General features: G+C 36.2%; 1 protein-coding gene across 2 annotated transcripts in view; it reads left to right on the top strand.

The window, feature by feature from the left end:
- stxbp1a (syntaxin binding protein 1a) overlaps positions 1 to 19,413 on the top strand; it is a 60,514-nt gene extending 41,101 nt beyond the window's left edge. Inside the window, exons 16-20 of one of the 2 annotated variants that reach the window (XM_079581266.1) lie at positions 717 to 818; positions 908 to 993; positions 2,166 to 2,320; positions 7,517 to 7,667; positions 19,270 to 19,402. In XM_079581266.1, coding sequence (XP_079437392.1) covers positions 717 to 818; positions 908 to 993; positions 2,166 to 2,320; positions 7,517 to 7,626 — 453 coding nt within the window. In that variant the 3' untranslated portion in view covers positions 7,627 to 7,667; positions 19,270 to 19,402. Of the gene's footprint in view, positions 1 to 716; positions 819 to 907; positions 994 to 2,165; positions 2,321 to 7,516; positions 7,668 to 19,269 lie in introns of both variants that reach the window. The other variant, XM_079581267.1, reaches the window with a different exon arrangement.
- Positions 19,414 to 26,732: the final 7,319 nt, after the last annotated feature.

Below are 26,732 nucleotides of genomic sequence, written 5' to 3'. Positions count from 1 at the left end.
TTCCACTTTAAAGGAATAGGCGGCCGTTTTTACACACTGAGATATGTTCTTACCTTAGCTTTGACGAGTTCTTTAGGACCTGTCTGATCTTCCCCCGTGCCTTCAGTCACGTAAACACAGACGGCGTTAGCATTTAGCCTCTCCCTCTCTCCTCTATAGCTCCAAAACAGGTCAAGATAGAAGCTACCAAGCTCTTCCACGATTTCCCTGTTTAAATATGGTTACGTGAAGTGTTCCACTACAAAGTATAATTACACAAAATTAAACAATGTGGATTTTCTTGGCGGATAAAAGGGGGGACTATATTGTAAGGCGTAATAATACCAGGAGTAGTTCGAAATCCGCGCAGTAATCTTCACTTTACTGTGGAAAATGAGGAAATGAGGCCCTATGTCAAAAATCCTGAAATATCCCTTTAATGATCATTTCGAATCCATACATCTTCTTTTCAGCTATGACTTGTGAAAGTGTAATGCTGTTAATAGGAAAAACTGGCTCCTCCCCCTCACTGGGTCCGGTGACATCATCATATTCTAGACCCTGCAACCCGGCAATAGGAAAAACACATTGAACGGGCTAACTTTCCCTCCTTGGTGACATGCTAACTGCCCCGAAAAACATAATTCCATGGAAACAATGAATAAACAACGTTCCAGACCAAACTCTATGCCATATTTGACCCAGTGTAAAGTTTGTGATGTGCTGTGTCCCGACAGTCTACCCTGCGCAGAGGGAAGAAGATGGACAGGAAGGAGCGCGTGAGTGAGCAGACGTACCAACTGTCCCGCTGGACCCCTGTGGTCAAAGACATCATGGAGGTCAGTGTCATCGCATTTACTTTCCATTCAGAGCTCTTTACAGCAAGGAGCCATTAACCCATTGACCACCTCTTTTATTCTCCCCTCAGGACGCTATTGAAGACAAGCTGGACACCAAACACTACCCCTACATCTCCACACGCTCCTCTGCCTCCTTCAGCACCACCGCTGTCAGGTGAAAACAAAAACTAATCAATATTTATTAACCCCTTAACTCCCACCTGAACCGAGCACATTTTCCTCCAGTTTGGCTTTACCCCAATCCAAAAGCTTCAGGAAAAAATAGCAACAAAACTGACACGAAAACAATGATGGAAATGTGACAAAAAAGTGAGAAAACATTGACAAAAAAGTGAGGGAAAATTAATGAAAAAGTGGCGAAAATGTCACAAAAATGTCACAAGGAATTGAGAAAAATTTGACAAAAAAATGACAAAAAATGTGACAAAAAATGACAAAAATGTGATAAAAATTTGACCAAAAAAATGGAAAAATTTGATAAAAATTTGACAAAAAAATTACAAAAAAATTACAAAAATGTGATAAAAAATTGACGAAAAAATGACAAAAATGTGATAAAAATTTGACCAAAAAATTTGACAAAAATTTGACAAAAATTTGACCAAAAAATTGGACAAAAATATTGACAAAAAAATGACTAAAAAATGACCAAAAAAATGACCAAAAATGTGACAAAAAATGACTAAAATGTGATAAAAATTTGACCAAAAAATGAGAAAAAATGACAAAAAATGACCAAAAAAATGACAAAAATGTGATAAAAATTGGACAAAAAATTTACAAAAAATTTACAAAAAAATGACAAAAAATTTGACAAAAATTGGATAAAAAATGTACGAAAAAATGACAAAAATGTGATAACAATTTGACCCAAAAATTTGAAAAATGTGATAAAAATTTGACCCAAAAATTTGAAAAATGTGATAAAAATTTGACCAAAAAATTTGAAAAATGTGATAAAAATTTGACCAAAAAATTTAAAAAAATTAACAAAAAAATTACGAAAAATGTGACAAAAATGTGATAAAAAATTGACGAAAAATGTGACAAAAACTGAAAATGTGATAAAAAATTGACGAACAAATGACAAAAATGTGCCAAAAAATGACAAAATGTGACAAAAAAATTACAAAAAATTGACATAAAAAAATGACAAAAATGTGATAAAAAATTTACGAAAAAAATGTACGGTAGTTCCACAACATGCTTTTATGGGGCAAAACAAATGTTAATCTACAAAATGAAAAAAAGTGTGTGACAGAATGCATAGAAAGAGTGTTGAGCTGCAGCTGAAGGACCCCTTGTGTCTCCCCCCCGTGTCTGCAGCGCCCGGTACGGCCACTGGCACAAGAACAAGACCCCCGGAGAGTACCGCACCGGCCCCCGCATCATGGTCTTCATCATCGGAGGCGCGTCCTTCAGCGAGATGCGCTGCGCCTACGAGGTCACGCAGGCCAACGGCAAGTGGGAGGCCATCATCGGTGAGTGACTCCATACACGGGCGTGGGCGGGGCAAGGAAGCGGGCAGGTGAAGGTCAAGAAGAGCAAGGCTGGGTACTGTTCAGGTATATACTCCATCAATATGTCGTCAATATGAAGTCTATATTCAAATAATGACCAATAAAATGTTAGTTGCGGGTCTGCGTACCTTATTACTGCAGGAGATATAGGCTAACATGCTATATTGCCTTTTGAGGTTTTAGCATAGACTGTAGAAGAGCGATGGACTAAGCTAACAGCTAACTGAAGCTCGTTCACGCTAGCAAATTAGCGGCGTTTTTGGAGCCAGCTTCTGCAAAGGTTTTTAATAAAACTCTAGATACGACATGGCCATAGAAATAAAATGGAACTGTCGAAAAAAGAAAGAGTATATATTTAGTTCGTGAATACACTAACTCCAGAATGAGACGAACAGTCCTTTAAAGCAGCACTAAGTAACTTGTTTACCTTAATAAATCCTTTCCAAAGTTCCTGTGGGGGTAATACAAGTGTTAAAGGGATGATTGGAGGGTCTTTCATCTCCCCCTGGTGTCTCTGGACAGAAAATACAATTGCAACTTGTCTGCCACCGGACCGGAGTCACCAAAGTGTCAAAATGTGATAAAAAAAACTTTAAAAATGTGATAAATACTTGACAAAAAAATGACAAAAGTGTGATAAAAATTTTGAAAAAAAAATTACAAAAAATTGACAAACATTTGACCAAAAAATTACAAAAATTGGACAAAAATTTGACTAAAATGTGATAAAAATTTGACCAAAAAAATGACAAAAATTTGACTTTTTAAAAAAAAATGTGATAAAAAATTGACAAAAAATACAAAAAGTTGACAAAAAAATTACAAAAATGTGATAAAAATTTGACAAAAATTTGATAAAAAATATGACAAAAAATGACAAAAATGTGACAAAAAAACTTTAAAAATTTGATAAAAATTTGACAAAAAATGATAAAAAATGGACAAAAATGTGATAAAAATGTGATCAAAAAAATGACAAAAATGTGACTTTTTTTTTTAAATGTGATAAAAATTTGACAAAAATTACAAAAAATTGACAAAAAAATTGACAAAAAAAATACAAAAATGTGATTTAAATTTGACAAAAAATTGATAACAAATATGACAAAAAAATGACAAAAATGTGACAAAAATGTGACAAAAAAACTTTTAATTTTTTATAAAAAAATGACAAAAAATTGACAAAAAAATGACAAAAATGTGATAAAAATGTGGATTTTTTTTTTACTAAAACTAATGGAATCATGAAGAAGAAGCTAACAGGCTAAAGTAGTTAGCAAAGCTAACTACTTTAAACAGTATTTACAGCCAAGTTTTAGTTAAAAAAAAAAAGATCTCCATTGTGTAATTGGATGTACAGTATCCATCTCTCCCTTTGTCTTTTCTGTCAGCGTAGTATTTACTCTCACGGACGATAAATGAGTAAAAAATCGCAACATGCTACGACACCTGCAGTTGCGCTTATGGCCTCTAGGGGCATGAGTTACTTAGTACTGCTTTAGCCTCCCGCTTTTAACCGAGCCCATTTTCTCCAGTTCAGCTTCGCCCAAATCTAAAAGCTTCTCGACTGGAGCTTACAGACACAGGCCAGTGTGATGCCTCATTTGAAAGCTAAGACCTAAGAAACTGACTTTTTTTGTCCAATATTTTAAGCGTTTTTGTCATGTTTTTTTGTTGTTGTGTGTTTTGGTCACCTTTATACAAATATAGGACTGCCTTTTTATTTTAATTTTTTTTTTTTTTTTTTTTTTCCATGTCTTTTAATGTTTCTTTTTTCAAATTATTATTATTATTATTATTATTATTATTATTATTATTATTATTATTATTATTATTATTATTATTATTATTATTATTAATGTATTAATTTATTTTTTATTTTAATTTTTTTTCTTCTTTTTTTTGTCTTTTTTTTGGGGGGGGTTAATGTTTTTTGTTTTGTTTTGTTGGGGAGGAGAGAAAAAAAAAATCAAAGACCTTTGTTGTAACTTGTTGTTCTGACTTGTCAATAAACAAAAAGTAAAAAAAAATACAAAACAAATCAAAAGCAATCACTGCATCTCAAGGTCATTTTATCAAAGAAAACCGTGTTCCCATTTTGATCCGACTTGCTAATAGCATTAGCCTCCCCGGCCAATCACAAAATGGCCGCCACGTTTGTCAACAAGCCTCACAGCCGATCCAGAGTTTTATTAGACTTATCTTTGCAGCTTCCATATCGAGAATAGTGCAAAAATAAAACAAATAGTGAAAGGGACAAAGTAAAGCGTAAATGGGACAAAGTAAAGCGAGACAAAAGCTTTAATTCTGTTATCTTTTTCAAACAGTACCCAGCTTTGCTACGGACGAGTAAAACTTCAACACCCTTTACAGTTACCACTTCTAGTCAAGCAGATTCAGGATGATTTTATTTCATTTTGTAAATACGTTTACGCAGTCGAGCGTCTGTTTTTTTTGCGTTGCTTTCCGACGAAGCAGCTGTCCACGTTAAGCCCCTCTGTATTTTCTTTCTGTGCTACTGTTCTTCTGTTGCTTCTGCCGATGTGTCTAAACCAACTGTTGTCTCTGAATTGCAGTGAAGGCGTCTCTGTTTCTGTACAACCTGGTGAATGTTTGTGCGTGACTCCCGGGCGGCGAGGAATGAGGCGCGTTCTTAAAGTCGCAGCGGTGTGCTTCAATCTCGAGAGGTTTCGTCAGCAACTCTGTAGTATATGCTGTATATGTGTCCAAAAAATCTGATTAATGGATGAGGCCAGGTTTAAATGTATGGGTTTTGCTTTGCTGATATAAGGGATGAGGGGAAATCCTGTATCTGTACTTGTTTTGTGGGGTTCAAAATTAAATAAATCAGGCGGGGAATCAGATATTCAACCCCTTAACTCCGACCTGAGCCGAGCACATTTTCTCCAGTTTGGCTTTACCCCAGTCCAAAAGCTTCTGGAAAAAAGGTGTGAAAATAGTGACAAAACTGAGACGAAAACAAGGATGAAAATGTGAAAAAAGTGAGAAAAAATGGACGAAAAATTGACAAAAATTTGACAAAAAAGTCAGAAAAAATGGACAAAAAATTGAGAAAAAATGGACGAAAAAATGACAAAAAAATGGCCAAAAAAAATGACAAAAATTGAGAAAAAATTGACAAAAAAGTAAGAAAAAATTGACGAAAAATGGAGAAAAAATTGACGAAAAGGTGACAAAAAAATGGCCAAAAAAATGACAAAAATTGAGAAAAAATTGACAAAAAAGTAAGAAAAAATTGACGAAAAATGGAGAAAAAATTGACGAAAATGACCAAAAAATGGCCAAAAAAACGACAAAAAATGACAAAAAATTGACAAAAAAGTAAGAAAAATTAGACGAAAAATTGAGAAAAAATGGACGAAAAAGTGACCAAAAAATGGCCAAAAAAATGACAAAAAATTGACAAAAAAGTAAGAAAAATTTGACGAAAAATTGAGAAAAAAAGGACGAAAAAGTGATGAGAATTTGACAAAAAAAATGCGAATAATTTGACTAAAATGTGACAAAAAAGTGACAAAAAAATGGACCAAAAAAAATCAAAAAAGTCACGAAAATCTGACAAAAAACAGACGACTGCCCAACAAAAAAAGTGATGAAAAAAAATTTGATGACGTGAGGAAAAAGATCAATTTAGGTCTTAGCTTTCAAATGAGGTGTTGCACTGGCCTACAGGATTTGGGTAAAGCTGAACTGGAGAAAATGCTCCAGCAGGAAAAAAGTATATTCTTAGTAGTTCAATACTGGAACGTTTGGAGGCAATAGGTGCTACTAAAGTTGAGATGTTGATGAAAAAGTAGAGATGCAACAACACCGATACTGGGGTTTGAGCATCAGCCGATATCCGATATTTATCGATACCAAGAGACTGTCTTAACCCCTTAACTCCCACCTGAACCGAGCACATTTTCTCCAGTTTGGCTTTACCCCAGTCCAAAAGCTTCTGGAAAAAAGGTGTGAAAATAGTGACAAAACTGAGACGAAAACAATGTGACAAAAAAGTGACGAAAAAGTGGCAAAAATGTCACAAGAAATTGACAAAAAAAGGACAAAAAAATGACAAAAGAATGTGACAAAATGTGATAAAAAAATTACAAAAATGTGATAAAAAATTGACGAAAAAATGACAAAAATGTGACAAAATGTGACAAAAAACAAAACAAAAATTTGATTAAAAATGATTAAAAAATGACAAAAAATTTACAAAAATGTGACAGAAAAATGTGACAAAATGTGAAAAAAATGACAAAAAATTGATAAAACATTGACGAAAAAATGACAAAAAATGACAAAAATGTGACAAAAAAAGACAAAAATTTGATTAAAAAAAGACTAAAAATGGATTAAAAAATGGATTAAAAAATGACAAAAAATGACAAAAATGCGATAAAAAAAAATTACCAAAAAATGACAAAAATATGACAAAAAATGACAAAAAAGTTACAAAAATGAGTTGAATACCCAACAAAAAAATGATGGAAAAAAATCTGATGACGTGAGGAAAAAGATCCTCTCGGTTCAGGCGGGAGTTAAGCGGCTAAGACGTTGAAAGACAAAACTGGCAACAAAAAATTGTTACCAGTTTTCAGGGTCAGTATCGGATATTTGCAGCCGACACACAATATCGTATTTCTCCAGTATCGGCTCCGATATCCGATACCAGTGTCAGATCGGCGCATCCCTGTGCAAAAGTGTAGGAGAAAAAACGGAACATACATGATGATTGAATTGAAGATTGTTTTTGAACAGAAAGTAGGAGCAGCTGGCCCACTGTACAAAAGAAGCTAGAGTAGAGTCAATCAATAACAGTGTATATATCCAGCCGGCCGCTTGAAGGTCACTGATGCTGATGAAACCTCTCGAACACTGAAACAGCCCAGAACATTTGCCTCTGATTCTCGATCTGACCAGTTCTAGAGCCAAACAAAACAAACAGAACTCTGACTGGACTGTTGCACCCCTGCGTGGTTTGCTGAAGTGTCCCACCTCTCACTGCCTGGACGGGTGTGTGTATGTGCAGTGCCTGTACTGAGTAGGACTGTTACGGTGTTTGGTGGGTGGCGGGCCCTCGGGTGCTGGGGGGGGCGGGGACGCGTGCTGACAGACCCCCAGGTGAAGACGGCTCTGTTCCTCCCACAGGTTCCACCCATTTGCTCACTCCCACCAAATTCTTATCGGACCTGCAGCACCCCGACTTCCGAGAGTCCACTAGGGTGTCCTTTGAGGACGCAGACGCCTCGGCCGAGTGAGGCAGGGGCGGGCAGACAGAGGGAGGCAGAAAGGAAACAAAGTAAAGGCAGCCGCTCCGAAGCCCTTCTGACTCAGCAAAGGGCTTCTCTTTCTCTCTCTAATACACTGTGTGTGCTCCACCCCTGTGCCCCGCGGATGGACCCCGCTCTGGAGCCACAGCCAAAAGAATGTTCTACCACACAACAGGGCCACAGCTGCACACGGCATCTCAAAACAACCAGCTGCACTGTAGGGCTGCACAATATAGCAATATTAGGAGCAATATTGCAAGAGGCCATGATATATCGCAGTCTCTTTGGTTTTCCACTTGACTGAGTCATTTGTAGGGCAGGGCGATATGGATGAATTTTTGACAACGGATAAATTACTAAAAATCCCAGCCTTACGTCTATTGCAGGGGTGTCACACATACTTGTAAAGCAGGGGTAGGCAACGTCAGGCCTGAATTCACAAAAATTCACACAAAAAATGACAAAAATGTGACAAAATATGACAAAAAAAATGACAAAAATGTGACAAAAAATTCACAAAAAAATGACAAAATGTAACAAAAAATGACAAAAATGTGACAAAAAATAACAAAAATTTGACAAAAATTTGACAAAAAAATTGCAAAAATGTGGTCATATAATATGGTCATTATAGGTCATATAATATGCACAACACTGGTATTTGAAAGAAGTGCACTGGAAAAAGAATAAAGTTAAATGGGAGAAAAATGAAGGTAATACAAAATTACCAAAAATTCACACAAAAAATTACAAAAATGTGACAAAATGTGACAAAAATGTGACAAAAAATAACAAAAAAATGACAAAAATGCGTTGAATACCCAACAAAAATTTGACAAAAAAATTGACAAAAAGTGACAAAAATGTGACAAAAATGTGACAAAAATGTGACAAAAAATAACAAAAAAATAACAAAAATGTTACAAAAATGAGTTGAATACCCAACAAAAATTTGACAAAAAAATGACAAAAAATTGACAAAAAATGGACCAAAAAATGACAAAAATGTGACAAAAAAATGACAAAAAAATGACAAAATGTGACAAAAAAATGACAAAAATGTGACAAAAAATAACAAAAATGTGACAAAAAATGACTAAAATGTGATAAAAATTTGACCAAAAAATGAGAAAAAATGACAAAAATGTGACAAAAAATAACAAAAAAATGACAAAAATGTGACAAAATGTGACAAAAAAATGACAAAAATGTAACAAAAAATAACAAAAAAATGACAAAAATGTAACAAAAAATAACAAAAAAATGACAAAAATGTTACAAAAACGAGTTGAATACCCAACAAAAATTTGACAAAAAAATTACAAAAATTTGACAAAAAATTGACAAAAAAATTACAAAAATGTGATCATTATAGGTCATATAATATGCACAACACTGGTATTTGAAAGAACTGGAAAAAGAATAATCGTTTTAAGGAAGAAATGACATAAATCTACTTTGCGTTCACGTGACATCACAACATTCTAAAGAGCCTATAGTTTAACATTGAGGTGGAGGTCAACTGATGTCTCTTTGGCCTTCCACTTGACTGAGATGGAGTCATTTGTAGGGCAGGGCGATATGGCCTAAAGTCTATATCACGGTACAAAAGAAATATAACGATTTTTGACAACGGATAAATTACTAAAAATCCCAGCCTTACGTCTATTGCAGGGGTGTCAAACATACTTGTAAAGCAGGGGTAGGCAACATCAGGCCTGAATTCACACAAAAAATGACAAAATGTGACAAAATGTGACCAAAAAATGACAAAAATGTGACAAAAAATAACAAAAAAATGACAAAAATGTGACAAAAAATTCACAAAAAAATGACAAAAATGTGACAAAATGTGACAAAAAAATGACAAAAAATGTGACAAAAAATAACAAAAAAATGACAAAAATGTTACAAAAATGAGTTGAATACCGAACAAAAATTTGACCAAAAATTTGACTAAAATTTGACAAAAAAATTACAAACATTTGGTCATATAATATGGTCATTATAGGTCATATAATATGCACAACACTGGTATTTGATAGAAGTGCACTGGAAAAATAATAAAGTTAAATGGGAGAAAATGAAGGTAGAAATACTGTCAATACAAAATTACCGAAAAATCACACAAAAAATGACAAAAATGTGACAAAATGTGACAAAAAAATGACAAAAATGTGACAAAAAAATGACAAAAATGTGACAAAAAAATGACAAAAATGTGACAAAATGTGACAAAAAAATGACAAAAATGTGACAAAAAAATGACAAAAATGTGACAAAAAAATGACAAAAATGTGACAAAAAAATTACAAAAATGTGACAAAAAAATTACAAAAAAATTACAAAAAATGACAAAAAAATGACAAAATGTGACAAAAAAGTGAGAAAACATTGACAAAAAAGTGACGAAAAATTGATGAAAAAGTGGCAAAAATGTCCCAAGAAATTGACAAAAAAATTACAAAAAATGGACAAAAATTTGACAAAAAAAATGAGAAAAATGTGGCAAAATGTGACAAAAAACTGACAAAAAATTTACGAATAAATGACAAAAATGTGACAAAAAAAAAAAAATGACAAAAATGTTACAAAAATGAGTTGAATACCCAACAAAAAAATGGAAAAAACATCTGATGACGTGAGGTAAAAGATCCTCTCGGTTCTGGCGGGAGTTAAGAGGTTAATGATATGCGATACGACATTGGTTAAATATGGTAAACAGCACTTACTAACATATCTACAAACATGAAACTCAATGGAACACACTTATCTAATTTGACGGTTTCTCATATTGTGCAGCTCTACAGTTGGCATATAAATGTTTAATCCTTTAACACACGACTTGTCTGGGTCAGCGTTGCTTGACTGACCTTGTTGAGTGAAAAGTCCTCCGTGGTAGACAGGAGCCTGCTGAGGGGGTCCATCCCTGGCTCATCTCTCTGCTGGTGCATCAAACCCGTCTTCAGGATACTTTCAGACTGCAGGCTGACGGTTCGGGGTGATCTCCTCTTCGAACCACCTCCCTGCTCTCACCTCCTGTAACGCTGAATGAAAGATGTTTTAAGCTGCAGTTCCCAAGATCAGATACTTACAGTGGTATAGCGGTGTTTCAGCATCTTTGAGCGATCTTTTTTTGGCTCTTTTGCCGATACTGAGGGGTTGAGTATCTGCCGATATCCGATATTAACCGATACCAAGAGACTTTCTTAAACGTGGCTTCTTTGAGTGAAAAAAAAAAGTCAATGGTTCTCCCACATTTTTCTTTTTTTCACCCAATTTTTCCCCACATTATCCATGTTTTTTCACATATTTTCATAAATAAATAAAGTATGCTACATATCTCTTATTAATCACACTTAATTTTACACTACCTTAATCCATTGTACCTTTACTAAATTTAGTCGCCCTCGCCAAGGGGGAAAACAGAAACTTTTTGAGAAACACAATTTTTAGCCATTTTCTGGAAAAATATGAATTTATTTACCACACAAAAATAAAGTGAAGTCTAAATTGTGTCCATCTGGATGTTTATTCACGGCAGATTGTTCAAAACAAGCGAAAAAAAGAAAAAAAAAACGGCAGTCATAGCTAGTGCTAGCATTAGCACAATGCTAATGTTAGCATCAAGTTAGCATTCTCTGTTATTTATGTATTTATGGGCTTTTGAACCACTTTGCTCCTCTCCATGTCTTTGTATCTTTATTTAGTAGAAACTATATTCATAATTCAGCGTTTGTTAAATGAGCTTTGAATAATCAGAGAAAGTTTAGATTTTTCTCAAAATTGTTTTTCCCCTTAGCTGTTTTCAAACATGACCATATATGGGCGATTCCAGAGATGCCGTCTGTATCTATATAGCATATACACAATGGAATAATGAGTGTTGGTAGTTTGGAGGTACATAATGTACCGTAGTAAGACCCTTAAAGGGGCTAGATGCAAGTTAGTCATTTTATACTCACTACTGCCACCTCAGGTCATACGTGCAACTGCAGCTTCTATATTAAACAGGGGGTATTCTGCTTTTTTCAATCACATAGCACTAGTCTATATCACACAACAATGATGACCTTCTGTTGGTCTGTAAATGCAGTAAATTAGAATAACTGCCTTGTATAAAATGTCTCTCTCAAAATGGCTGTAGTGAATGTCTTGAAATAGGCCTCTGTCTCTTTAAGAACCTCAGACCCTTTCCGACACGCCCCCTCCACACGCTGTCTGTGGCATCAGTGGGGAGGGGGTTCTGCTGAGGGGCGGTGGTTGGTTACTCGGCTGGTGACGAAAGCTCGGAGGCGTCTCCAGGAGGTGGGGGCGTTCCTAGGAGGACTCAGGCAAACCTATCCCTAAAATAGCCGCCATCAGAGTTTTTACAGATTACTCAGAAATACGTGATTGTGCCAAGGCAACACTTCAGGCATGTTTTTAATGAGGGAATGACATAATAACATGATGGAAAGCTTGAAAAAGTCCATTTTGCATAACACCCCCCCTTTAAGCTTGTGCATTACGGCACTTCGGGCCCAAATTAACACCTTTTTGTAGCACGGGCCTTATGTTTTATTACATTATGTACCTCCAAACTAAAAACATGTATTATTCCAACGTGTAAGTAACACATAGGTACATGTTGTTACACATTGTTACAGAGCTCATGACATTGTACTACATTTGGCAGTAACAATGTGTCGAGGGAAGTGTAAAATAAAGTGTTACCAAATTATAATAGTTGCTACTAGCCTCAGCAGCTAACATTATGCTATTGCTAGCCGCGGCATTGTGCACAGCGATCAATAGTTTGTTTGCAGAGGTTTAAACTAACTCAGCGACTGAATTATCCAGGGTCAGGGCTTCAAAATGACAGCAAGTCCATACTCACCTACAGGTATCGGTTCAGTATCGGATATTCGGATTAGATACCTGTTTTTTCAGCCACCATCCTGACTCTCTCACCTCTCGATCTCTTACACTACAGCCACACGAGATCGGACACTGAAGGGGAAAAAAAACAACACGGAAAACAGTTTTGGGTCACGTTAGCCTGCGGTCTGAACTTAACCTACGCCCCCTTGCGCCATTACCCTGGGGTTTGATGCACCCGGAGGTCCATCCTTAGACGTCTGTAACACTTTCAGAGACACCCGTAGGACCAGCCTGGTGTTGGTGAGGACTTCCAGACTCTGGATTTGTCACTGTGTTCTGTGCTCACCTCTCAGGACCTGTCCCCAGAGAGACCCCCCCCCCCCTCCCGCTAAGTGTCGGACAAGGAGACGCACTGGTGCCCTCTGGTGTCGGTCTCCTGCACCTGTCTCTCTGCGGACGCTCTGAGCTGTAGCCCCTCCCCCTCCTCCTCCTCCGCTCCGCCTGATATGCTTTAGCACCGACTAAAACGAACGCCCAGACCCCTCCCACTAATCCCCCTCTCTCTTCAGAACTTAACTCTCCATTCGCCTCCAATATTACGACCGCATGACTCCATGTGTTAGGGCTGCGAGAAAACACAGGGATCTTAGGTGATGACACTGGATGTTATGGAGGCCTATTGTTGACAACTGAGAATAAAGACATTTAAAAAAAATAGAAAATAGCAACAAAACTGAGACGAAAACAAAGATGGAAATGTGACAAAAAAGCGAGAAAACATTGACAAAAAGTGACGAAAAATTGATGAAAAAGTGGCAAAAAATGTACAAAAAAATGACCAAAAAAATGACAAAAATGTGATTAAAATTTGACAAAAAAATGACAAAAAATGACAAAAAAAGACAAAAATGTGACAAAAATGTGATAAAATTTTGACAAAAAAATGACAAAAATGTGACAAAAATATGATAAAAAATGACAAAAAAATGTCCAAAAATGTCACAAATGTGATAAAAATTTGACAAAAAAACTACAAAAAAATGACAAAAATGTGATAAAAATTTGACAAAAAAATGACAAAAATGTGACAAAAAATGACAAAAAAAAGACAAAAATGTGAGTAAAATTTGACAAAAAAATTACAAAAAATTACAAAAAAAAGACAAAAATGTGACAAAAATATGATAAAAATTTGACAAAATAATGACAAAAATGTGACAAAAATTGTCCAAAAAATGTCAAAAATGTGATAAAAATTTGACAAAAAAACTACGAAAAATGTGATACAATTTTGACAAAAAAAATGACAAAAATGTGACAAAAATATGATAAAAATTTGACAAAAATGTGACAAAAAATGTGACAAAAAATGACAAAAAAATGTCCAAAAATGTCACAAATGTGATAAAAATTTGACCAAAAAACTACGAAAAAATGACAAAAATGTGATAAAAAATTGACAAAAAATGACAAAAAAATGACAAAAATGTGATAAAAAATTGACAAAATAATGACAAAAATTTGACAAAAAAATGACAAAAAAAGACAAAAATGTGACAAAAATCTGATAAAAATTTGACAAAATAATGACAAAAATGTGACAAAAAATGTCAAAAATGTGATAAAAATTTGACAAAAAAACTACGAAAAAATGACAAAAATGTGATAAAATTTTGACAAAAAAATGACAAAAATGTGACAAAAATATGATTAAAAAATTGACAAAAATGTGACAAAAAATTACAAAAAAATGTCCAAAAATGTCACAAATGTGATAAAAATTTGACAAAAAAACTACGAAAAAAATGACAAAAATGTGATAAAAATTTGACAAAAAAACGACGAAAAAATAACAAAAATGTGATAAAAATTTGACAAAAAAATGACAAAAAATTGACCAAAAAAATGACACAAAAGTTACAAAAATGAGTTGAATACCCAACAAAAAAATGATGGAAAAAAAATCTGATGACGTGAGGAAAAAGATCCTCTCGGTTCAGGCGGGAGTTAAGAGGTTAAATTTGATTAATTATTTACAAAGGCCATAATTAACCCATTTAACCTCTTAGCCTCCACCTGAATCGAGCACATTTTCACACAAAATTAATTAAAGTTAGGAAACTGCAGTTCCGTATGCTACTTGCTTTGTTAAAAAATCAGATATTAATGCAATACCTTATTCTCAGTTGACAGAAATACACCTCTATATTCTCCAAGCACATCCTGTACTTTGTCAGACCTCATTTGGTTGAGCTCCCCCCCCCGGCTATCACGGACCCTCCTGCTAAAGCGATATCGTTGCAAACCAGCCTGGTGTCGCTGGTTTCTCCAGTAGCAGCCGCGCTCTGAGCAGTATGAGCACACAGCATACTGCCCCGTGTCTGTAGCGCCGTGAGCAGAACCAGTCGTTCCTTTGGTTTTGCTCCGTCGGTCCCAGCAAAGCCCTGTGTTGTAAAACTGTTGTGTTTCACGAAGCTGCCTGTTTGAGAGCAGGAGGGGAGCGGGACAAGCCTCCGTGCAGATCCCACTGACAGCAGAAAGCGGAGGAGACAGTCCGCGACACGGCAGCCATGTTGGAAACTTGGTCAACCGCTCGCTATATAGCAAACGGCTATATAGCGAGCGCAATAAGGCCCCACATTTGGTCCTCTTGTAACTTGATCACACCTGTCATAGGCAAGAGCTTTTATAATGTGATTTACGTGAAGTGGGCGGAGTCAGTCACCTCTAATATTGTTTGCCTAAAAACTTTACAAAAAAAATAACCTTTGGCAACATAAAAACATAGTCCTAAGGTTTATTGTTGTTTTTTTTGTCAAGAAAATACTGCAAGTATGAATCATAACTTTCAGTTTAAGGCGAGACACTTTAGGTCAATAGGAAAAAAAGTTATATTTACAGATATCAATTTGAAACTGTTGCTGTCGATCACTGGCATAAATGTGCCTAAGAACGAGGTGTTTTATGCCTAAAAATGCCCCAAATTTCCCATCTTTTCGGCGACGAAATCTGAATAATGGATTCAAATTTACTACATTCAAATTCATGGTTTCATTTGATTGATGAATGAGTTACCAAGACTTTCTCAGAGGGGATTTTGGATTTCTTGTTTAGTTTGAAAATAAGCTGTTTTTTAGTGGAAAAATGTGTAAAAATGTAATTTTCGCCTCATTTTTTGACATTCAAAACTCAATAAATGGGGCTTAAGGGATTAAATAATAAAAAATCCCTCTAAAAAATCTTCCAAATATCGTTCAGTCCAAGGCTGGAAAATTTGAAGCCTTTAGGTCCGACTGACGTGGACATAGTGTCGCCACAATGACAGAAACATGTGTTTTGAGAAAAAGACCCTTGAAATTGCGTTCTCCCATATAAGTCTATGGGGGAACATTGAATCAGCGCAATATTTAAACATGTTATTGTGAAGATTAGGCATATTTTCTGTTTCCGGGTGAAAGCTTGTATGTTCAGAGACAGATTTGGCCCAAAACCTGAAAACTGAAAAAATTTAGTTTTGCCTGTAGTGTCTCCCCTTGGACAGGGCGTCACAGAGGCGGGATCTGCGATGTAGGGTGATCTCTTCTGATTGGCTGAGTGAGGACCACATGGTTCTTTACGTTATACTGATGTGCAGCAGGGAGGCCATATGTAAAGTGAGCGGAAATTACCAAAAACAGTCACTTGCCCTATACATGCGTTTCCAATGACATCACGCATAGTTCCGGCGGCCATTTTGAACACCAAAGCAGCATTATGCAGTACTACAACATAAAACAAAATGGCTACTCAGGATGAAAAACAGAAACAGAAAACCTTTCTCTGTGATTTTTACAGTTTCTCATGTCGACAGAGTCTCAGTCTGAGTCAGTGTTTAAGCTGCTCAAGACGCTAGCATGCTACCGGTTAGCAACTGTCATCCAATTGTCAATGTACTGAAGAAATACTACAGTACAGTAAAGTGATAGTCTGTAAGTTTGCAGAGTGAGGAGAGATTGAGTCTATTGAAAGTAGTTTCCGCCCTTCTTGGACCATACCTTCTTAGTTTGCAAAATCAAGCTCCTCCCCCTTCCCTCCTGATTGGCCTGACTGACTGGCTCACAGGAAACGCTCGTCTCATTGGTCAACGCGGGAGGATACTAGACTCTGATTAGCTGCTGAGATTCGGGAAGGAGGGACTTCACAAAAAGTCATTTGTATATTATTATTTACTTTAAAATGCAAGACCAATCAATTTTGCGCATTTGATAAAATTTGTAAAACATTTAGACTTCCAGACTATCACTTTAAGGCGAAAATTGAGGGGCCAGATGGGGGGGCCCTAGAGCCAGTGGCCCTTCTGTGCTCTTCCAGAATGGACATATGGCCAGTTATTATTACAGATTATTATGGAATGTAGCCTTCCTCTTTTCCCAGAACACTTAGCGTCACAATCCCGGTCAGATATGAATGGAGTTCGGTTTAGTCCAAAACGACCTCCTCTCCGACCAGTTTCCACCGCCTGCCTCCCCCGAAAAACCCGAGCTCGCTCCCTCTCTTTCTCCTGTCAGTGGCGAACCCTAAAAACCATCATCCCCCACATCACCGTAAACCAACTGCGATGGGCTTGCCTCTGTCTCTTCTAACCCCCAAACAACCTCCTACTACTACTGCTACTACTACTACTGCTACTTCCTCAATACTAACGTCTCCATGGAAACACGCAGCTTTGTCAGAGAAACAAACCCCGTGTCTGATATCTGCTGCTGACTGTGTTGAACAGGTTTGAGGAGGAGTAAAGCCAATTTCGACAATTACGAATCGACAAAAAAAACAAAATGAATTGGCGTTACTCCGACTCGGCGCCTTTCAAATGTCCCGTGTCTCAAATGTGTCTTCAGCTGTCTCTGTCATCCCTGTTTTCTGTGTTGTTTTTTGTATTATTTTCTTATTTCAATGTGTTGATTTGATTAGCTTTTAATGATTTTTTTATCCTAGCACAAACTGTGAACATTTCGTTTTTTCCGAGTATGCACCATTTTTAAAAGCTGAGTTGCCACTGCTTGCATGCGCACTGTTTTTGACACCCGATTGGTTGGTTGGTTGTCATAAAATGCTACACAAATCGGAGTAAAGAGCGATGGCTAGCTAACACGCGCATTTTAGCATTACTTTGACTGTTAGCCTCATGACCAGACGAAAGGACTGACTTCTGCTACTAAAGACTGACTGCCTTGATTCACTTGTTCTGACGACAAGTTGAATCGCGAAGAAGAAGCTAACAGGCTAACGGGCAAGGCTAACTGTGAGCTAGCGTCGGTTTAAACAGTATTTACAGCCAAGTTTGAGTGAAATAAATTATTTCCATGGACAAAAAAATGGACAAAAAATTTACAACAAAATTGACGAAAAAATTATGAAAAAGTGGCAAAATGGTCACAAAAAATTGACAAAAAAGGACCAAAAAAATGACAACAAATTGAAAAAAAAATGATGAAAAAATGACAAAAATGTGACAAAAAATGGACAAAAAATGATGAAAAATTTACAACAAAATTGACGAAAAAATTACGAAAAAGTGGCAAAAATGTCACCAAAAATAAAATAAAAATTTACCAAAAATTTTCCAAAAATTTACCAAAAAAATGATACAAAAATGATGAAAAAATGACAAAAATATGTTGAACACGTGACAAAAAGTGACAAAAAATTTACTATTTGACAAAAAAAAAAACAAAAAAAGTTACAAAAATGTGTTGAATACCCCCAAAAAAGATGGAAAAAAATCTGATGACATGAGGAAAAAGATCCATTTAGATGAATTTTGTAGATCTTAGCTTTCAAATGAGGCGTTACACTGGCCTACAAGATTTGGGTAAAGCTGAACTGGAGAAAATGCTCTCGGTTCAGGCGGGAGTTAAGAGGTTCAAGATGAGCCTTGGGTCCATAGTGGCCCCAAAAATGGACAAAAAATGGACAAAAAATGGACAAAAAAATATGAAAAAATGACAAAAAAAATGACAAAAAATTTACAACAAAATTGACAAAAAATTGACAAAAAACAATGAAAAATGGACAAAAAATGGACAAAAAACTGATGAAAAACTGACAAAAATGTGACAAAAAATGGACAAAAAATGACAAAAAAATGACAAAAAATTGACAAAAAACTGATGAAAAATTGACAAAAAATGGACAAAAAAATGGACGAAAAATTTACAACAAAATTGACAAAAAAGTGGCAAAAATGTCACAAAAAATTGACAAAAAAGGACAAAAAAATGTACAAAAAATGACGAAAAAATTATGAAAAAATTAACATGTGACAAAAAGTGACAAAAAATTTACTATTTGACAAAAAAAATTAAGAGTTAAGAGGTTAAAGATGAGCCTTGGGTCCATAGTGGCCCCAAAGCTGAAATTATTATTATTGGTAAATGAAATGACACACTGTAAAATGTAACATAAAAAACAAGAGCTATATAGGCATTAAATTACTGATAGTTGAATCATCTGTTCAGAAAAGTTTATATTTCAAGGAGGGAAGTTTATCCAAATATCAACATCCAAAGATGACCGGAAACATCTGCAAACTATAAACCCGACTGGACTGGACTTCACCGCCCACATCACCCGTTTAGCCTCCATGCCATCCCGATCCACACGCCCCCACCCCCCCTGTATGGCACACTAGCCTCCATTGTAAGAGCTGAAAACACATTTACGCCCACTCATAATCTACACGTCTGTGCCAAAAGATCGGAGCTAACTTTGTGCTTTCTGTGTGCCCAGGCTCCACCAACATCTTCACCCCCACCAGCCTCTTGGAGCAGCTCAAGGCCATGAACAAACCCGACGAAGAAGTGGCCAGCTAAAAAAACAAAAACAAAAAAAAAAAAAAACCTCCACAATCACTGCTCTCGAAACCGTCGGCTTAAACCCCGCCCCCTTTCCGAATCCCGATCCCCTTTCACCTCGCCCCCCCTTAATCGTGTATGCATCCTGCTTGAGATGAAAAAAAATAAAAAAAAACATTGTCATACCTGTAGAAGATTTTAAAAGAATATATATATATACAGTATGTTGTGTCAAAGGATCGCAAGTATTCATGTGCGGAAGTGGATGCAACTACGCGGAGGAATCACAAACCGAAGGAAAACCTACGGTACCAAAATCAGAGGTGGGTAGAGGAGTCGAGAGATTTCAAATTCGGTACGCAAACAAAGCGAGAAGACTCTTATTTTTCCTTTCATTTTGGGAATTTGGGAACATGCACTCGAGTAACCTGAAATGTGGGATTTTAAGTTTCCTGGTTTTGTCTGGTTCCTTGGAAAATTGATGAAAAAGTGACAAAAATGTCACAAAAATGACAAAAGAAATGACGAAAAAATGACATAAAGTGACAAAAAAATGACAAAAAAGTGACAAAAAAATGACCAAAATGTGACCAAAATTTGATAAAAATGTGACAAAAAAATGACAAAAATTTGACTAAAAAATGACTAAAAAATGATAAAATGTGATAGAAAATTTACAAAAATGTGACAAAAATTTTACGAAAATTAGACGAAAAAATGACAAATATTAGATGAAAAAAAAGACAAAAATGTGATAGAAAATTGACAAAAATGTGACCAAAATGTGATAAAAATTAGACGAAAAAAATGACAAAAAAATGATAAAACGTGACAGAAAATTGACAAAAATGTGACACAAATTTGATAAAATTTGTGACCAAAAAAATGACAAAATTAGGCGAAAAAATTACATAAAGTGACTAAAAAAATGACAAAAAAGTGACAAAAAAATGACCAAAATGTGACCAAAATTTGATAAAAAATTGACCAAAAAATGACAAAAATTAGACGAAAAAATGACATAAAGTGACTAAAAAAATGACAAAAAGTGACTAAAAAATGACCAAAATTTGATAAAAATTTGACCAAAAAATGACAAAATTAGGCGAAAAAATGACAAAAAAAATGATAAAACGTGATAGAAAATTGACAAAAATGTGACGCAAATTTGGTAAACACAGAATCCTGGTTTCGGTTTCCCGGTTAAGCCGACATCCAGGTTATCAGGAAACCAGGATATTCCCAGTGTTTCCATGTAACAGGAGCAAAAACTATCCAACAGCCATTTTTTTTTCTGGTACTGGGCTTTCAAAACTGTGTGTCTTCAAAAGATTCACAAGAGCTCTACAGTTCTAAGCCCTTCCTTGGATAGTTCTTGTCCCTGTGCTGGAGAAATGTCCAAAAAAAAAGCCGTACGTTAGCAACATTTAGCATATGTAGCTTCTTACCATATTTGTCACTAGCCCCGCCCCTCTCTGGAGCCTAAACATCCAGGATATTGTAGTTGTAAACAGTGGTTCCCAATCCTTTTTTGTACCATGTACCCCTTGAGGCATTAACTTGTACTCCGAGTACTCAAAGATCCTGCCAAAATCTCAACAAATAAAGCAACTAAACATGGATTATTTAGTATTTAGTAGAGTGTAATGTTCAAAATACATAAAAAATACCCTCAAAGTCAAGCCTTTTACTCAAAATCATAATAAAAACGAACTTTTCTTGGATAGTTCTTGTCCCTGTGCAGGAGAACTGTCCAAAAAAAAGCCGCCGTACGTTAGCAACATTTAGCATATTTAGCTTCTTACCGTATTTGTCACTAGCCCCGCCCCTCTCTGGAGCCTAAACATCCAGGATATTGTAGTTGTAAACAAGGATATGAGTGGTTCCCAACCTTTTTTTTTACCATGTACCCCTTGAGGCAGTAACTTGTACTCCGAGTACCCCCTAACTCAACAAATAAAGTAACTAAACATGGATTATTTAGTATTTAGTAGAGTGTAATATTGAAAATACAGGAAAAAATACCCTCAAAGTCAAGCCTTTTACTCAAAATCATAACAAAAACTAACTTTTCTTTGAAAGTAATATTGAAACTATCCCTTTCCCCCTTTTTATATCTGAGGCAGGTCCAAGTACCCCCTGTCAAGTGGGTACCAAGGGGTCCCCGTACCCCTGGTTGGGAAACACTGATCCAGAATACGGCACAACCAGGTTACTCGAGCGCATGTAAACACACTCAAAAGTACAAATACTGAGTCTAGATTTAAATACAACTGATTTACTACCCACTTCTGACCCAAATTGTACTCCGGTCGGCCATGACGGTAGTTTTTTGTTCCTTTTCCGACTTTTTTGGTGTGAACTTTTCTCGAGCGCAAAGACTTGGACAGGTTTGAGAGTTTGTTGTAGATTATATCATTACCAATCAACATGCAATATATATATATAATAATGAATATATCATCTTCTGAGAGGACCCGCCCCCTGACCCCGCCCCCCTGTTGAGGTGTCTGTATCCAGTAGCATGCTTGGAATTGTTTGGATTGTTAACTGTGTTTGTATCCAGATGTCCTGGGAAAATGCAAAGTTTAAAGTTTGTTATGTTTGGGAATTCCGACCGCTGAAAAGTCGTGTTTCGGGGCGTTGTTGTGAAGGGAGTCTTGTTATATGCAATTACGTCTTTACAGGATGGAGGAAACATCGTCCGAAAAGTCCCTTAAGAACGAGCGCGGAGTTAGAGGGAAGGTTGTGACACTGCAAAAAGCGGATTCTTTCACTCAAAAAATACATAAATGTTGACTTTACTTCAATATATTGCGTAATATGTGCCATGTGTTTTTATTGAGTACAGAAATAATGACGTTTTTCAGTCAAAGTCAACGTTTAATTTTTGTATGTTTGTTGATATTTTGAGTAGTTTAGACTTGAACTTGAATTGTCTGAGTTTTCTCAATGTGCACTGCAGGATATGGAAGAAAATAGCGTAAATTTTATGTTGAATTACATTTAACCCCTTAACTCCCACCTGAACCGAGCACATTTTCTCCAGTTTGGCTTTACCCCAGTCCGAAAGCTTCTGGGAAAAAGGTATGAAAATGTGACAAAAAAGTGAGAAAAATTTGACAAAAAAGTGACAAAAAATGGATGAAAAAGTGGCAAAAATGTCACAAAAATGACAAAAGAAATTACCAAAAAAATGACATAAAGTGACAAAAAAATGAAAACAATTTGACCAAAATTTGATAAAAAATTTGACCAAAAAATAACAAAAATTTGACGAAAAAATGACAAAAAAATGATAAAATGTGATAGAAAATTGACAAAAATGTGACACAAATTTGATTAAAAATGTGACCAAAAAATGACAAAAATGAGGTGAAAAAAGGACAAAAATGTGATAGAAAATTGACAAAAAATTTACAAAAATTAGACGAAAAAATGACAAATATTAGACGAAAAAATGACAAAAATGTGATAGAAAATTGACAAAAAGTTGACGAAAAAATGACAAAAATTAGGCAAAAAAATGACAAAAAAATGATAAAATGTGATAGAAAATTGACAAAAATGTGACAAAAATTGTATATAAATTAGTCGAAAAAATGACAAATATTAGATGAAAAAATGACAAAAATGTGATAGAAAATTGACAAAAATGTGACACAAATTTGATAAAAAATTTGACCCAAAAATGACAAAAATTTGGCAAAAAAATGACAAAAATGTGATAGAAAATTGACAAAAATGTGACACAAATTTGATAAAAATTAGACGAAAACATGACAAATATTAGACAAAAAAATGACAAAAATGTGATAGAAAATTCACAAAAAGTTGACGAAAAAATGACCAAAAAAAATGAGTTACAAAAATGAGTTGAACACCCACCAAATAAATGACTGAAAAAAAAATCTGATGACGTGAGGAAAAAGATCCTCTCGGTTCAGGCAGGAGTTAAGAGGTTAAGCTGCTCAAGTAAAAAGATAAAATCAGGAAATCATTGCTTCCAACTAATGCACACGTCATGACATTTGGAGGAACAATAACGAATCAAGTCAAAACTACTCAAACCCCTTCCTTGAACAAACCTAGCTTCACTTTTCGCAGTTCACGGAGAACGTGCCGGGGCAAAACACAACTTTTCAGTGGATAATTTTTGTCGAATCAGCACCAAACCAAGCTTTGTAAAAAAAACTCTGTAAAGTATTGTCTCCGACTTCTCATTTAGAGAAAAAAAAAAAAGAATCTCCAGATATTAATGTCTCCGGGCCCGTGCTTGCTGAAGGGCCTTTCTTCTATTTCAGCCATTTTGTTTTTTTTCTTTCCCTCGGCCATGCACTTCGATAGTGTCGTGATACCATTCGTTGCTGTCTTACAAACGTCGACTGGTGAATTCTTTTCTGACTGTGAAGTAGTTTTTTTTTTCTGTCCTTTTTTTGCCGCTAACGTGAAGCCTCTACCGTGTGTACGTGTCGTCGTAGCTCTAGCTGTTAGTTTTCGGAAAAAGCAATGGCCTGATATTAATTTCCTTTGACGCTGCGTAGACCCCGCCCCCTCCTCTTTACTTCCTGTTTACTTTCCCTCGACCAAACAAGTTGTATTTTTGCACTATACGATGCGTTTCCTGTGATGCAAACGCTTGACTTTTTATTTTATTTTTATTTTTTTTGGGTTGTTTTTATCATTTGCCGTTTTACTTGAAACACTTGGTTTGTAAAGATTATTTAAGGAATTAAAAATAGGACCAACAGGCGCATCGGTCTGTCCCGAAAAATCCCGATCCTCTTCAGCTCCTGGGATTGTATGTTTTTGCGAGTGTCGAAGCACAAAACAATACTTCCATGTGTACTACATGTATAAGGCTGTTGAATAAATTGGCTTCTAAAACCTCACGGGCTCGTTCGCTTACTGTGTTTCCACATCGAAAACTGAACTCATAAGGGGATATGTCGGACTACATAAAAATTAGAATAAGAAAGGGTCCTATAGATACAGACGGCATCTCGTCATAGAAGGGGGCGTGGTCTCGCCGAGGGGGAAAATAGAATCTCCTCCTTTTCCACTCCTTCTAGCCATTTGCTGCTGGAATATAAACTTATTTCTCACATAAATAAAGTCAAGTGTAAATCGGGCCCATATGGATATTTTCTCACAGCAGATTGTTCAGTAGAAGTGAAAAAACGGCAGTCATAGCAAGCGCTAGCTAGCGTTAGCATTAGCACGATGCTAACATGTAGCATTCTCCGTTTTTTTAAATGTATATATGGGCTGTTGAACAACTTTGCTCCTCTCCATGTCTGTATCTTTATTTAGTAGAAAACTGTATTCATAAATCAGTAATTTTCGAATAATTAGAAAAAGTTTAAATGTTTCTCCAAATTGTTTTCCCCTTAACTGTTTTCAAAAATGACCATATATGGTCATTTTTGAAAACAGTTAAGGGGAAAACAATTTCAAAAAAATGTAAATTTTCTCTAATTATTCAAAAACTACTGTAACAAATGCTGAATTATGAATATAGTTTCTACTAAATAATGATACAAAGACATGGGGAGGAGCAAAGTGGTTCAACAGCCCATAAATACATGAATAACGGAGAATGCTAACATGATGCTGCATGTTGGCATCGGGCTAATGCTAACGGTTAGCTAGCGCAAGCTACAACTGCCGTTTTTTCACTTCTACAGAACAATCTGCTGTGAGAAAATATCCATATGGGCCCGATTTACACTTGATTTTATTTATGTGATAAATAAGTTGATATTCCACCAGAAAATGGCTAAAAAGAGTGAAAAATTGTGTTTCTCTAAAGATTCTATTTTCCCCCTCGGCGAAGCCACGCCCCCTTCTATGACGAGATGCCGTCTGTATCTACATGAAGGGCATGAGCGGCATGTTAATTTCATATTAGATTGAATAAAATAATTGGCCAATAAGGTTTATTAGAGCAGACCGTGGGTAAGCTTTGGACTCACACGTCGCCCTGCTCCCTCAGCACATGCCTGATCGGATCAGCTGAAGGACACAGACACACAGGACCTTCATGGTAAGTGCAGATACCTGCTCCTCTAAGGTCCATAAAATCACATGTGGTGTGCCCCAGGGTTCGATTTTAGGCCCAGTGCTTTTTACCCTGTATATGCTCCCTCTTGGTGACGTCATCAGGAGACACAGGGTCAACTTTCACAGTTATGCTGATGATACACAGTTATACATCTCCGTGTCTCCTGATGACACCAGGCCAATGGATGGATGGCAGAAAACTTTCTCCAGCTTAACCAGGACAAAACTGAAATGTTAATCATCGGCCCTGAGAGAGAGACTTTTACCCAAACTACAAGCCCTGTCTATTAATCCTTCCTCACAGGTGAAGAACCTGAATATCACAAAGATAGTTTTTTACCATCTAAAGCAGGGTTTCTCAACCTGGGGGTCGGGACCCCCAAGGGGGTCACGAGACAAATTTGGGGGGTCGACAGAGCATATAGAGAAAAATATATATTCTAATGTTATTATTATGGTGTTGTAGCACAGTGTTTCCCAACCAGGGGTGCGGAGACCCCTTGGGGGTACTTGGACTATTTCAGATTGAGAAAAGGGGAAAATGTAACATCATTTTTATAGGAAAAGCTATATTTTTCAGTAAAATGTGTTGCTTTGGGAGAATTTTAGGTTTATTTTGATTGCAACATTGTCCTTTTTCTTTACAAATACCACTTTTAAGCAATTACTTTCTAAATGAACTAACACCTTGAGATAGGGGGTACAGTACACGATTGAGCACTGAAAGGCCAAAGGGGTAGGAAAGACAAAAAACGTTGGGAACCACTGTTGTAGCATATATGCTATTTTTCCAGAGTGCTATTATTTGTTCTAAATTTGATCAATTTTATCTCAGCCATTGTTTTTTAAGAATTATATAGGTTAATGTCCCTGTGTTTCCCATGGTCTGACCTGGGCGGGGGCACGATCCTAATGAACTGTTATAATGGGGGTCGCGGCTCCAAAAGGTTGAGAACCACTGATCTAAAGAACATAGCCAGAGTCGCCCCATTCTCTCTCGGGCCAACACGGAGACGCTCATGCATGCTTTTATCACCAGTCGTATCCACTACTGTAATGCCCTGCTCTCTGGTCTTCCTAAAAAGAGGATCTCAGGTTTACAACTCTTACAAAATTCAGCAGCTCGAGTCCAGACGAAGACCAGGGGGCGGGACCACATTACACCGGTTTGAGAATCGCTGCATTGGCTCCACGTGTGTTTCAGAATCGATTTTAAAGTTCTTTTAATGGTTTTTAAATGTCTTAATGGTCTTGGTCCTTCTTATCTTTCAGAACTGCTTTTACCTTTGACCCTTCACAGCCCCTGTGCTCCTCAGGCAGGGGTCTCCTGGTTAT

This window comes from Gobius niger, assembly GCF_951799975.1.
Source record: "Gobius niger genome assembly, chromosome: 22".
Classification (NCBI taxonomy): Eukaryota; Metazoa; Chordata; class Actinopteri; order Gobiiformes; family Gobiidae; genus Gobius; species Gobius niger.
This window is presented reverse-complemented; position numbering and strand designations above follow the sequence as displayed.